The sequence below is a fragment of the Mixophyes fleayi genome, chromosome 2 (genome assembly GCF_038048845.1).
Source record: "Mixophyes fleayi isolate aMixFle1 chromosome 2, aMixFle1.hap1, whole genome shotgun sequence".
NCBI classification, from domain to species: Eukaryota; Metazoa; Chordata; class Amphibia; order Anura; family Limnodynastidae; genus Mixophyes; species Mixophyes fleayi.
This window is the reverse complement of record NC_134403.1, coordinates 145871065-145885097: the sequence shown is the minus strand read 5'-3', so window position 1 is coordinate 145885097 and position 14033 is coordinate 145871065. Positions and strand designations below refer to the sequence as shown.

The 14033-nt window shown below is 39.3% G+C and overlaps 1 protein-coding gene across 2 annotated transcripts in view; it reads left to right on the top strand.

Moving 5' to 3' along the window:
• Positions 1–12597, top strand: part of RASA3 (RAS p21 protein activator 3) — a 153098-nt gene extending 140501 nt beyond the window's left edge. Inside the window, exons 18-24 of one of the 2 annotated variants that reach the window (XM_075200169.1) lie at positions 218–291; positions 1633–1739; positions 2065–2147; positions 2778–2986; positions 5243–5346; positions 6463–6646; positions 8384–12597. In XM_075200169.1, coding sequence (XP_075056270.1) covers positions 218–291; positions 1633–1739; positions 2065–2147; positions 2778–2986; positions 5243–5346; positions 6463–6646; positions 8384–8459 — 837 coding nt within the window. In that variant the 3' untranslated portion in view covers positions 8460–12597. Of the gene's footprint in view, positions 1–217; positions 292–1632; positions 1740–2061; positions 2148–2777; positions 2987–5242; positions 5347–6462; positions 6647–8383 lie in introns of both variants that reach the window. The other variant, XM_075200168.1, reaches the window with a different exon arrangement.
• Positions 12598–14033: the final 1436 nt, after the last annotated feature.

Here is a 14033-nt window from a genome sequence, read left to right as displayed (position 1 = left end):
CCCGGTAAGCTCTTTGTTTCCAAGCTTTGCTACCAGCACAGTATATTGAAGTTAATATCTCCATGTGTCTTAATTGACAGATGAAATGCACATGGTGAAGAGACATGCTCAGAATACATTCATGAAATACACACACTGTGTTCTTTTCCACTTATTGGCTTCTGTTCATTCATAGCACACAACCATTTCTAACTTATATTTACTCTTCATTGTTCAGTTCTTGGACCTGATTTCATCCTCTGGAAGAAAAGATCACAAACGTATAGAGCAACCAATACTGCTCAAAGAAGGGTGAGCTTTCTTGCACTATACACAGTGTTTTGTCTGCAGAATTTAAGACATACCAGGGCATGTACCACACACAGCTGTTTAAAGTAATATTATATGTAATCTATACAATACATGATGTGCACATTATGTTATACCTTAGGAGAAAATGCAATTTCCTTCCCCATGTATTTCGTGTGTCAAACATACTAGAGGGAAACTGAGGCATGTGGTCCCATGGTACCGTGCGTGTCTGCCCAAACTTGACTTACACATAGGTAATGTAACAATAAAAAAAAACACAATATTACTAGACCTGTACATAATAGGAAACCAGAGGCTATACTTACTTAGCTGCGGGTTTGAAAAACTAGAGATGTTCCCTATAGCAACCGTTTAGAATCTAGTTATCATTTCTTTAGTACATTCTGCAAAATGACAGCTAGAATCTGATTGGTTGCTATAGGCAACATCATCATCATTATTAACACTTATTTATATAGCGCCAGCAAATTTCGTAGCGCTTTACAATTGGGAACAAACATGAATAAAACAATACTGAGTAATACAGACAGACAGAGAGGTAAGAGGGCCCTGCTCGCAAGCTTACAATCTATGGGACAATGGGAGTTAGAAACACAAGGGCACGTGCTACATCATATTGCACATTGGTTCAGCTAGAATGTCCACTTTTTCAAACCCGCAGTTTAGTAAATTTAATCCATGATCTAGCATTTTAATTCAAGGAAGTTGCTCTAAACTGCTGCATCACAAATATCATTCTACTTAATTATTCGCAGAGGAAATCAGGTGTCCACACATCTACATATTTATAAAATTAGTACTGTGCCTTGTGTATATAGGCAGGTACTATCTGCCTATATACTACTCAAAGAAGTGTCATGATCTAGGTGACTACAAAAAAAAAGCATTTTCGCATTTAGGGAAGATGCAGTTGCTGGCTATGTGGCACGCAGATATCCCCTCCATGTCCGTTGCGCACATTGACCGCCATTATGGTAGGAATCTATGCTCCTTTTTCTGCGCACCTCTACGGGGTGTGAGAAAAAAATTGGAGAATTCTGCTATAACATCCGCGATGTGTCACCGCGGACGTTTCAGAGACACCTCACGCCGTATTGAATCTCCCCACTAGAGCGCTCTGCAATGTATCTTTTCTGTCAGTTGATTTGAGAGAGGATTTCTCTGCTCAAATTTTTATTTAAATTGTGTGTTAATGAACAACTTCCTGAATTAATTTATTAGGCTTCCGATCATCCAAATTCACTAGGTTTTGATGTTTGTTATACTTGTCACCCAAAACACTTGATGATTGACTGTTGTATGTGCTTAATCTTCAACCAGGTTTATGATCAAAAGAGCTCAAGGGCGGAAGCGATTCGGTATGAAAAATTTTAAGAAGAGATGGTTTCGGCTTACTAACCATGAGTTTACATACCATAAAAGCAAAGGTAAGTGAAGCATAGGTTCATTTGTTGAAATAAGAACCTTTTAAGTAAGGAAATGAAATTGTAGCGCTGCCAGCCTTACTGTTTTTTTGGTTTTTTTTCTTTGCTATATGTGGTATTTGTGTATACTAAGTGATGGACTATGATATATAGAAATCTGTAGGTCAATACTGAAGAAAATTGGACCTTTATTTGGATATCCTCTATGTTGTACTGGAATTCTGAATTAACTGTAGAACCATATAGAACCATGTAGAGCCTCTTATTATTCATGTTTTGTACGTTTACATGTTTAAGACCCTGTTTTTGTTGGCTGTATTTCTAGCAGGTGATCACCCGCTATGCAGTATTCCAATTGAAAACATTTTAGCTGTAGAGAAAGTAGAAGAGGAGTCCTTCAAAATGAAGAATGTAAGTTGACAGAACTGTAACTTTTTTGTTAATTTGGGATGGGGCTATGAATTTATATGGTGCAGATTAGATTTTCAGGAAATCATTTACAAAGGTCTTGGGTTTCTAGTGGAAATTATTTCCACTCTGGAGTTTGCCTTTAATCCATGATTTTTGCTACCATGAGGTGAGATCACCAATAGAGATGTCAGAAATGGGGCTGTCATCTGACCTCCCGGCACCTGCATACTGCTTCTCCCTCCCCTGTATTTTCATAGCAATGACCATTTTCTTCATGCACTGACAATATAAGAAGGCACACGGCGATAAATCTTACTGGGCACTTCACCATGTAGTTGGTGTTTGAGGAGTGCGGTAACGGACGGTGTCAGCCAAAGACATAGAGGAGGCCTCCTTCTTATCTCTTGTACTGCAGCTGTCGCTCACCATGCTTCTCAGACATGCTGACTACATTATGAAGGTAATCTACGTCACTGTGCAGTTCCCCCTATAGGTAATGTATGAGAAACGCAACCATTGTTGTGGGGTGCAGGGGTTAGGTAACAGATGGGAGGATGTGTGTGTGGTAATAGTGTGCAGAACACCCCTGCTCATAATTAACTATATTTTTTTCTCATTCTGTATTTTAAGATGTTTCAAGTCATTCAGCCAATACGTACTTTGTACATTCAAGCAAATAACTGCGTGGAAGCTAAGGAGTGGATAGATATACTCACCAAAGTTAGCCAATGTAACAAGAAGCGCCTCTCCGTTTACCATCCCTCGGCCTACCTGAACGGCCACTGGCTATGCTGCAAGGCTACCTCAGAGAACGCCCCTGGCTGCACTCCCTGCACTGGGTAAGAGTTTTCATGTGGCAAAAATAATATACCGTAATATGAACTTGTCTACGTGATCAATTCAGAAGTGTCTTTTCTGATTGTCAGGGGTGGCTCGGCAACTTAAAGTGACCATGGGATAAAAATTTAGTGGGCAGAGGGAAATCAACTTTAGGCAGCGTCAGCACAAGTAGGTGGGGTTTGTATACGGTCATCCCTAGCCACATTGTTGGTAGGTGAGGCTAATGTAAAACGAGTAGGTGGAGCATTGCACTGGTAGGTGGAGCAAGCACAAGTAGACAGTATGAGCACAGTACAACTTCAAAATCATCAATAAATAACAGTAACAACATAGACAGACTGTGCTGTTCTCTTACCTGTTCTTGCAGCTTTGACCACCAGCTGTTCTTAAGCTTTGTTGCTGCTTGTCTGGCTCCTGTCAGATGGAGTCTTGTTTTGAAAATCTGCCAAAATTGTATTGTAATACAAATTATTAACAAGCCCTGAATGAGAAGGCACTTTAGTTCAAGCACAACATTTAATTATTGCCAGACAATAATACAACCTAGCACAGACATGTAAACATGTGACCCATATGGTGCGAGGCAGATTATTCATTGCTCTGCTCACCAGAAATATAACCTTCTGGAACGCCGATTTGTGGTCACATTCTCCCCCATTGACGGAGGATACAGGACCAACAGCTGCAAAAAATGCAGCACTTCACCCCAGGAAATGAAAGGACAGATACAGGTAATCCCATATCTTCTCTCCTCCATGGATCGAGCTGGAAGAAGTGAACAGAGAGGAGAGATCATTCTCATGTTCACCGCTGTGGAGAGAGGGTAACATTGGGGAGGCTGAGGAGGAGTGAAAGTGGCGGGTAGGAGGTGAGTAAGAGGGCAAGTAGAAACACAGCAGGAGGGTGGACAGGACATTGAGGAAGGTGAGAGATTGAGCATAGCTAGGGAGAGGGGTCAAAGTCAACAGAGGTTTGAAACAATATGTATTAATTTTGTCTTCAGGCTGTTTCTTCATTCATCTAATTAGTCCCCAACTTCAACATAATTTTGTTCGCCCCTGGTGTATTAAGCTTCTCAGAGGGAAGTAAGAATCATCCAGTATGCATAGGGTATAAGAGGAACACATTTGTGGCTGACATTCTAATTCTGACTGATGGGTAGAGTGACAGTTACTGTTCATTGAATTTCACGCATACAAATATGAGCATAATGCTCATATTTCTTGACCAAAACATCAGATGTGTAAAAACTACCATAACAGATCATAAATCCTTTCTCTGTGCAAAGCAATGGCCATATTGCTGGTTGTGTAGCATACATAGTTTTGGAGTTGTGACACCGTCCCCATACCATACAATTATGCATTTATGGCAAGTACAGTACTACTCATAACTGGTCGGTTCTGTAACAGCTAAACATTTGTCATCATGAACAACTTGGACAGCACTGATAGAAATGATCAATTCTTAAGTGACCATGTAGAAATAAAACAATTAGGCCTTTTTTTTACCACCGGAAACTAGTTTCTCGCTATCGGTGTTTAGCCGGGTCCCCGTAGTTGTGGTCTCAGGTTTGGTTCTTCCTCTCCCGAAACCCTGCCTATGTTAGTCAGCTAGCGACAACCTCCTGAACTACCTGATTGCTGACTCAAGAAGCCTCATACGCGGCTTATACAAGTGCCTGGCACTACTCCATGTCCAGGTGCACGTGTGATCAGCCCCAATGAGTGTGGGCTGTCTGCTGTCCCTTATTCCGGCCGATGAAAGAAAAAACTAATTGGAAATTTTTTTTTTTTATAAAACACATCAGGTGGCCTCATGAGGTTACCGGGGAAAAGTCCCTGTAAGGTCCAGTCTGCCTCCCTTGATATGGCCAGTCAAGACCAGTAGGTTATGTGGTTATTCCAAGTGCTTATCTACTGATCAGTCAGTAAACTAAAGCTTTCTCATTGTATTCCTTACCCTTTATCTAAAAATCATTTTTATTAAAAATACCTCTCTTCCCTTGTTATTATTTATTAAGCTATTCTGCCAAATTGTACAGCAATGTAAATAGTATTGTTTAATAACTAGTAATGGAAGGAGGACTGTGTTGTATGTAAAAGTTGTGCTATGTTTAAGGTATAACATAATTATATCATTGATTATAGTAAATGCTGTCTTCTCCGCTTAGTCTCTACTGATAAGAGTACTAAGTACCTTATGTCTAGAATTTGTGCAAACATACTTTCATGGTTTCGTTTGTCTTACTTCAGGGGTCTGCCAGCAAATATCCAACTAGTCATTGATGGGGATAGGGAAACCGAACGTATTTATTTTCTTTTTAACACCTATATGCCCAAGCTGGATAAAATGCAAGGTAAGCATTAATTTGTACAGTGGACACCATATAAATTTAATAACCGCTAGAGTGTAGCCTTTGGTTAGAAAGGGCAAACATATATTGTCCGTGCGCTTTGTAGAAATATGTTCCACTTCTAAATTCTATGACCTGTAATAACAGTAACATTTTAAATAAACATACGTACATAGATTCAGGGCAGCTGTGGAAGATAGGCACATAGAATAATAAGGTTAAAAATATAAAATTAAAGTTTTGGTGGAAAATTGCACTTACAAGCACACAAGGGCTGTACAGGAGCCAAATGTGGCATGCAGAGGGATTGGGAAAGGCTCCTTCTTCCCTTTTCCTGTAGACACAAAGAGCAACAGTAGACTTCCCTTTGCTACTCCAGTTCTTAATCATTTGGATCAAGTGGCACTCTGTCCCCATGGCAGGGTGCACTACATTTGAGATCTCTAAATGTTTCATAAGAAAACCAAACACAAACCAGCGATGTCTAATGTACCGTCACTGCGCAGGTGTGTAAGATAGGTCCTGCTCTCAGAAACAGGAATCTGCTACACCATTCTCCCAAGGGATTTCTTAAAGAACCCGTGAGGAAGGGGAAACATTCAGACCTGCAACCAGGTAGCTAAAGGGGAGTCTGTCGCTACGTTCTGCATATACAGTGAAAGGGGATGAGGACTTTTTGTGCAACCCCTCCACATGGTGTGTTTAGCTCCTATAGATCTCTTATTTTTGTGAGCTTTTCACGAATATTGTTGCTGGAATCCTTTATTCTACCCAGGTCCTATAATATAATTTTCCATAAGGTCATTGCTTATATAACTGTATAGCTATATTGGTTTTACATTTTGCATTGTTTTGTATTAAATGTTTTATTTTTTTCTTGCGTTAGCTTCTTTGTTATTTTCAGTAGTTATGGTGCCTAGGAAACCAGCAACAATACAACTATATATTGTGTGATTAGCTCATGGTAATAGTAAAGAACATGGATAGTGATGGCAATGTTTTGGGCTCACCTCCTTACTCAAGCTTTGTCTGATATTTCTATTGTAAAACGCATGTCTGTAGGGGATTTTGCTGGGAAATTGAAAGTCTTGTGAACTTTGTTTTCTGCTGTCTTGCTAGAGGCTTGTGGTAGCAGATCTGTGTATGACGGCCCGGAACAGGAGGAGTACAGCAGCTTCATTATTGACGACCCTCGCGAAACCTACAAAACACTATGTAGCATCATTGAAGCTGTCAAGATGTTAGAAGAGGAGCATGCCCAGTACAAGAGAGATAAATTCAAGAAGACGAAGTATGGAAGCCAGTAAGTACAATCCTTTTCCTGTGATATGCGCCACCACGTACCTTCTTTGTACGTTTAGTGTATGCAGCGCAACATGTAGAAAGGTCATAAACATGGCATACTAGTGGGCATTCTTTAGAAATTGCTTCCTTCAAAACCTCAGAAAGCAATGCAAACCATGTATGTTCTAACAAATACAAAGCCCATGTGAAAGAATGTAACACGCATATTTATCTTGTAAACTTGTTACTTTATGCTTAGAATAAAATTGGCATATCTCAAGCTATATATAAATGGAAACTGCGCATATCGCCAGTTAATCTCCCGGGGCCTGATTCGTCTTAGGTTGCAATCTGCACGCAAATACAAAGCAATACAACCAAATATCAATATACATTTTTCAAGTACAACCAGATATTAATATACATTTTCATTTGAATCTGGGTACAAGTACGCACTGGCTAAATGTTACTTGCTGTGTATAGATAGAGAGCATAGTGCAGGATATTTAATTGCATATGTGTAATAGAAAGGTCCTATCAGAAAACAAATGATAAACTCTTAATACTAAAATCATTAATAAAAATATTTATGAAAAAAGTTTTCTAACAATAAATACATAAATCATTGTTAATGCATACTCTACATATAAGGTGTTTTATTAGTCTATCTTAACGGCATACAGTTTATCAGTGCTAGCTAGTTGCATGCATACGTGTAGTTTTTAATACAAAGACTGTCGTGTCAGTTATATAGTTAGCACATACACTTGAGAAATCCAGGACTTGAATTGGCCGCATCTGCGTTGGCAGGCTCTGTGTACACCATTACTGTACATTGCCTACGTTCATACTCCCCTTTCCGCCCCCGTTCTGCCCTTCAAGTCGTAGGCAGTCGAAAGTGTCATTTGCATGGAGTTGTGTTCATTGGCGTAAGGTTCATGTGCAGAGCTATTTCACACTATATGCTGCATGCAAATGGACTTGCATCTGAAAAGGAATCAAGCCCTCTATGTAAAACTAGGTACAGTGTTCTCCCCAGCACCTATTTCCCGGGTGCTACACTCGGCTGTTTTTACTTGCTATTCAGCTCTTGGAGCGCAACAGAATTCTAATAGGAGAAACAATGCTTTATTCTATTATAATAGGCACTATGTGAGCACTACAGACAGCAGTCTGACCAGTCCTGGTAGGTGTGGGCAATAACCTCCAACATTTTTTAATATTATTGCAAAGTATTACAACTGCCTCCACCTGGCTGCTTTTTAATGTCGCCCAGCTGGCAAAATTTTCTGGGGAGAACACTACGGTATAAACACTTAGTACACCAATTTTTGTTGATATTAGTAGCTGCAATGACATTTATTGAAACGGTATATAATAGATTATTGAAATCATTGTATTGTTAGATTTTCTTGCAAAACGCTTTTTGCAGCATCTGATTTAAAGCCAATTGGAATTTACCTCAGCCGGTGCCCCTAGGCACTCTGGTCTGCTGATGAAACCATACATATGCCAATTCAATTATCCTCATTGGAGGTCATTTAAGGACCACACAATGAGCAGGTGGATCATTAGAGTTGTCAGCCCCATACACTATAGGTACTCGTACACCTTCTCAAAACAAAAGGCTATTATTAAAATAAGATGAATGTTTGTTTTAAAATTGGTGTTACCTTTACACATTGACATTGTGTTGTGGAGCAATTCAAGTTATATGAAATAAATGACTTTTTTTTTTTTTTCCTCATTTTTGAAGAGAACATCCAATAGGAGACAAGAGTTTCCAGACCTACATCAGGCAGCAGTCTGAGGTGTCCACACATTCCATGTGACTTGCCATAGGATGCACTTCAAGGATTAAAAAAAGGAAATGGCTCTTTTGACTCCAGATGTAAATAGGAGAGTGAAGTCCTCCTGAGATTCAGCGTTGTAACACAGTACGTTGAACTCGCAAACCAAGATGTGCTGAGTTTTCGTGGGTGTTTTGAGGACTGTTACACAAGTTGCAATGCACTTTATTCATCTGACAGCAGATGACAGAACTTTTTATTTTTCTCTTCTTTTTATAGCATTTTCCTCTATCGTAACTCCTGATTGGTTCAATGAACCACTCCACAAATGAGTCCTTCGCCTTCCCTCTCTGATGCCACATGCATTCCTTGGACAGTTCAGTAAACATTGCAGCTTTTTTTTTTTTTTACTCTATTTCTCCGTCACAAGAGGGTGCTAAACTACAGCTCTTTCTGCCTGGTTCTTACTCAAGACTGCTTTGTAAATACTGGAAACAGTTGACGTTTTGGAATGTGGAGATGAATCAACTTGGCCAATAAATCCAGGGAGATTAATTCAAGTCAATGTTATTTCATAGAAATACCTTTTATGTTGATGACTATTCAGAGGTCATTGTGTACATCTGACATAATTCAGTATGGCACGGCTATGCTTCAGTATCCTATGGGTCCTCAGCACCATCTCATGATGATATGATGTGGTACACGTTACATTCATCAAGTTCATTCTGCAGTAAAAAACAAAACATTGTTCTTAACTCTCTCTGTCAAAACCATTGTAAAACTGAAGTACCTCATAAGCACTGGACCACGTCTGTGTGCTGATGGCTTTATCGGTCAGTGATGTCATGCCTCCTATTTCACCATAAAGATAGGAAGCCAGTAGCACGTGTACACAGACAACTATACACTTATTCGTTTCTACATTTTCCACAGTAAATAAGCCACTGGTGTTTGAGTGAAGGACGCTTGCTGTATTATATTGGCCGTTCAGGCCTAGCCATATTCTTGCCCAGAGAGACATTTATAACCACTGTACCTGTACACAAATTGAAGAAATAAGAGCATAACTGATACTCTAGCACTTTTAGTACCACCCTCTGTGCCAAAGAGCTTCTCGGCTTCTGCTCTGTTTGCTGGTCCTGTTACTTTGGTAGGTAAATGAGGTTACATGTTTGCTGCTTGTATACCCAAGTGACTGCAATTTACACACTTCCCCAGAAAGTAAATTCTCTATGCACATAACATTACAGCATTGTAAATCCTAGTGTGCATTGTAGGTACTTGCATTGTCCATGTTGCGTTGCGCACATAGCATGTCTTTACATATGGCAATACCAGGGGCGGAACTAGCGAGCGGTGGGCCCCGGTGCAGGGAAGCTGAGAGGAGGAACCAGGGGCCCGCATCTCGCTAGTTCCGACCCTCTGCATCTGCTGTGCAGCGGGCCGCTTTATCTCCATGGACCCAAGTTCACTGCACCAATGGTAGTTACCCCACTGGGCAATACATCACCTTTAAATAAAGGATTGGCCCACTACACTCTTGTGTTGTCCTTTCTTAGTCAGGAAAAGGACAGGTTATAGGTGGAGTATATACTATTACATGAAATATAATATATGTATCTACACATATTCCCAGTTATTCAACACAGTAATATAGTTCTGTGTTGGCCCACAGCCTGCCATTTATATGCACAGGGAATAGAGTCTCAGCAAAATTACAGCCTTTTTTCAGAACTGGAGTAATAATGGCATACTGAAGGCTGTTCTAGAACTATATTTGCCATTTTCTAAATCCACTACCATTAAAATCATATTCAAAATAGACCGATCAATTATTTTATGAGCTCTGAAGTTCATCAATGCTCCAAAACTCATCCTAGAGATCCACCGAATGTTTGCCCAAGTGGATCATGCAGTGCAGTATGTATTATCCATTTCAGTCTTCATCCATGGAAGTGTTATAAAATGTTTTATTCTATAGTGTTTTTCATTGTTAATATGACTTTTTGTCTCTGTCTTAAGAGATATTTCCATCAATATATCTGTGGTTGTGAAGGATTATCCAGCGTATTATATGTACTAACGGAGTACGACCGTAAAGAGTATAGAAAATCTGTGTACATTATGTTGTGTTTAAATTTAGGAGCTTTGGTGAGATATTTTAGCCACGTAACTAGCGCAGCTGTTGATAATATCTTTATAAATGTAATAAAAGTTGCATTATTTAATCCCTAAAACGCCAGTAAAGAATATTATAACTGTATCTTGTGCCATTGTCCCACCAGACATTCTGTTTCCATGTTTAATATTATCAGTATTATGTGTCAATTGGTGCAAACTAGGATTCTCATCAAAACTTTTTGATCTGAGCTGTCTCTTACCTAATGCTGTCTTGGTAGTGAATCCTTCATATATAGAGGCTAAAGAAAGTCGCCTTCTATCCACACAGAATGCTGAACTTGGACATGCTTCAAAAGGACCTTATTTTTAGTGTAAGTCACCCATTGATCAATTCTTGTTGTTGATCCATCTGCAGTTACATTAATAGATCTTTTACTGCCTTGAATTTAAGTACAATTTATCAAGCGGTGCAACACTGAAACTAAATATGAAAGTGAAAATAGAAAGCAATATAAAGTTACATCGACACTGATGTAAAAAATACTAATTTATAAATGGTAAAGTTATTACACAGCTCTTATCACTAAAATTACTTTGTCATCTCTCTTATTACAGGACTGTAGAATGTTGTATCAGTTTTATCTGGCAAAGAATGACAAGTCTTTGTTGCTCTTTGCTAAATATGCTCCTAAGATTTGCCACATTTATGGACTTCAGTTTATCGATTTTCTCTCATTCTTTTCAAAATCCCTAATAGAATTGTACACCTAAGCGTTGTTTAACACCGTCTGCAAGATGTGAACTGCTCGCAGCTAATTTGATGCCTCTTGTACAGCACTGAACACTGCCCTCCCCCTCTTCAAAGCACTGCCGGCCGGAGCTATCAAATCTTGCTGATGGCATTTGATGACACTTACGTGTACAAACTCTTCAATACATGAATAATTTTTGTTCCACATTGTACCAGATTAGATGCTACTTGCGTTTCACCAACAAGTGCTGATAGAGGTTCCTGACTTGTGTTATTTTCTGTATGGAATCTTCTGTGAAACTTATTGTTTTAAGACTTATTTTGCCTTTTTTAAGTGACAAAATGTTTATCACAACTCATTAATATGGTTTTGAGCAGAATTGGGACTACTCGTGCAGCAGCAGTCCGTAACCGATATGGGTCCATTTTCTGCAACATGTTTTTATAAATGTACGTCAGTCGATGGACCCTGTGACCTTTCCTTGCACAGATCTTACTATAGTACCTTGTACTCAGTAGCACCCGTAAGTTGTTTTTTCCTAGAAGTTTCTGCACTAGAAAAGCCCTAGCAAGAAACCAACTAACGCACAAGCCTTTTTTTTGTGCTGTGCTCAGCCATTATATTCGTTACTGTGCATACCGTTTTTTCCTTTATGTTTTAAAACATAGTATTTTATATTTTAACTCCTTTTTGCCTCTCGTTTCATGAGATGGCACAGTCATGATAACACTTTGCTCTTTCATGTAGATCAGACTTATCAATTGGAAGTGCTAGTCTTTTAGCTGTCTAACAGCTGGATAGTAACCCATACCAGCACATGTCCAAGTCCAGTAACGTGACATACAACCTGTACATTGTTTAGTATTTAATTATTATACATTGTTTGGTACTATAAGCACTCCTCGTGGTGGAGAATCAAAATATACATATTTTATACCTTTAGAAGTCTCCATACACTGTCACACACTTGCTGCAAGCCCAATTTTTGATTATACATGTAGATTTAGCAGTCAATGCCCTATTGTTAAAATTAGCCCCTGTTTGTCAAGGAGATTTAAGACCGAAGGTATTTTAGAAACTATGTTTAATAAAGTGACATGTAGATAATAATGTGTTGTATACAATGGTCTCTGCCACACGTAATGACTTGGAGAATAGATAGAAATCTTTATGAAAATGTCTGTCTTTACTGCCTTGAGAAAAGAAACCTAAAATATGTATATGTAATATATCACGTTTGATGTAGATACTGCATTGTGTTTTTACTTCTTTATTAAAACAAATGTTTTATTAATTATAAAGAATTTATTGCTTGTTTTGTTTTTTTGTGTGGCTATTGGTAATACATGTATTGTATTGACATGAATATTGCAAAGTTGAACTAAAATTTAAAAATGTATATTTTGGAACATATCTCCCAACATTTCAAAATACTTTCTCCTGATCATGTAAACAAATTACATTTTGGTTGCTTTACTACTACAAATCAACACATAGGGGCATATTCAATTGTTGGCGTTACTGGCCAAATTTACGCGGCGTGCGCACTATTACCGTCATTAGGGTAATAGTGCGCGTAAATACCGTTATTACGGTATCTTTCAAGCTGGATTTCAGCTTGCGGCTCAGGGAGCTGCGAGCTGAAATCCGGCTTAGTATTACCGTAATAACGGTAATACTTTTTACGCCGCGGAAAACGGGAACAATTGAATATGCCCCATAGTGGGTAATTCAATTGGCAGCGTTACAGGTAAAAGTAACGCGGCCTGCGCATTATTACCGTTATTACGGTAATGCGCTTTATTACCATTATTACGGTAGTTTCAACGTCGGCTTTTTGCTCGCAAGCCAGGTTAAAACTACCTAATAACTACGTAATAACGGTAAAAGTTTTAACGCCGCAGAAATTCGGGGAGAATTGAATTCCCCCCCCCCCCCCCATAATGATATCCACTCAGTGGCCACATTATTAGGTACACCTTTCTAGTACTAGGTAAGGACCCCCCTTTGCTCCCTGAACAGAATGAATTATTTGTGGAAAATATTCAGCAAGGAGCTGAAAACATTCCTTGCAGATTCTGGTGTTGTCATGATGATATCACACCGCTTTGTCAGCTGCACGCTCATGCTGCACATCTCTGTTCCAACATATCCCAAAGGTGCTCTATGGGATTGAGATCAAGTAACTGGCCATTTGTCGTACACTGAACATTTTGTCATGTTCATGGACCTAGCTTGAGATGACGTGCTTTGTAGCATGGCGCATCATCCTACTGGAAGTAGCCACTAGAAGATGGTTAGTCTATGGCCATAAAGGGAAGCCGCAGGTAGGCTCAATTGGTATTAAGAGGCTAATGTGTGCCAGGAAAACAATCCCCACACCACCAGCAAGGTAGGATGGCTCCATGAAATCATGTTTACTCCAGATTTGGATCCTACCATCTGTATGACACATACAAAATAGAGATTCATCGGACAAAGGCAGCATTTTTCAGTTTTTCAAATGTCCAGTTTTGAGGAGCTTTTGCCCATTGTAGCCTCCGTTACCTGTTCTTAGCTGATGGGAGTGGAAGCTCATGTGGTCTTCTGTTGCTTTAGTCCATCCACTTCAAGGTTTGATGTGCTGGGCGTTCAGGAATGCTTTTATGCATAACATGGTTGTAACTCTCCTGAACTCTTTAACAAGAAATTTTTGCCCACAGAACTGCTGCTACCTGGACGGTTTTTGTTTTGCGCAAAA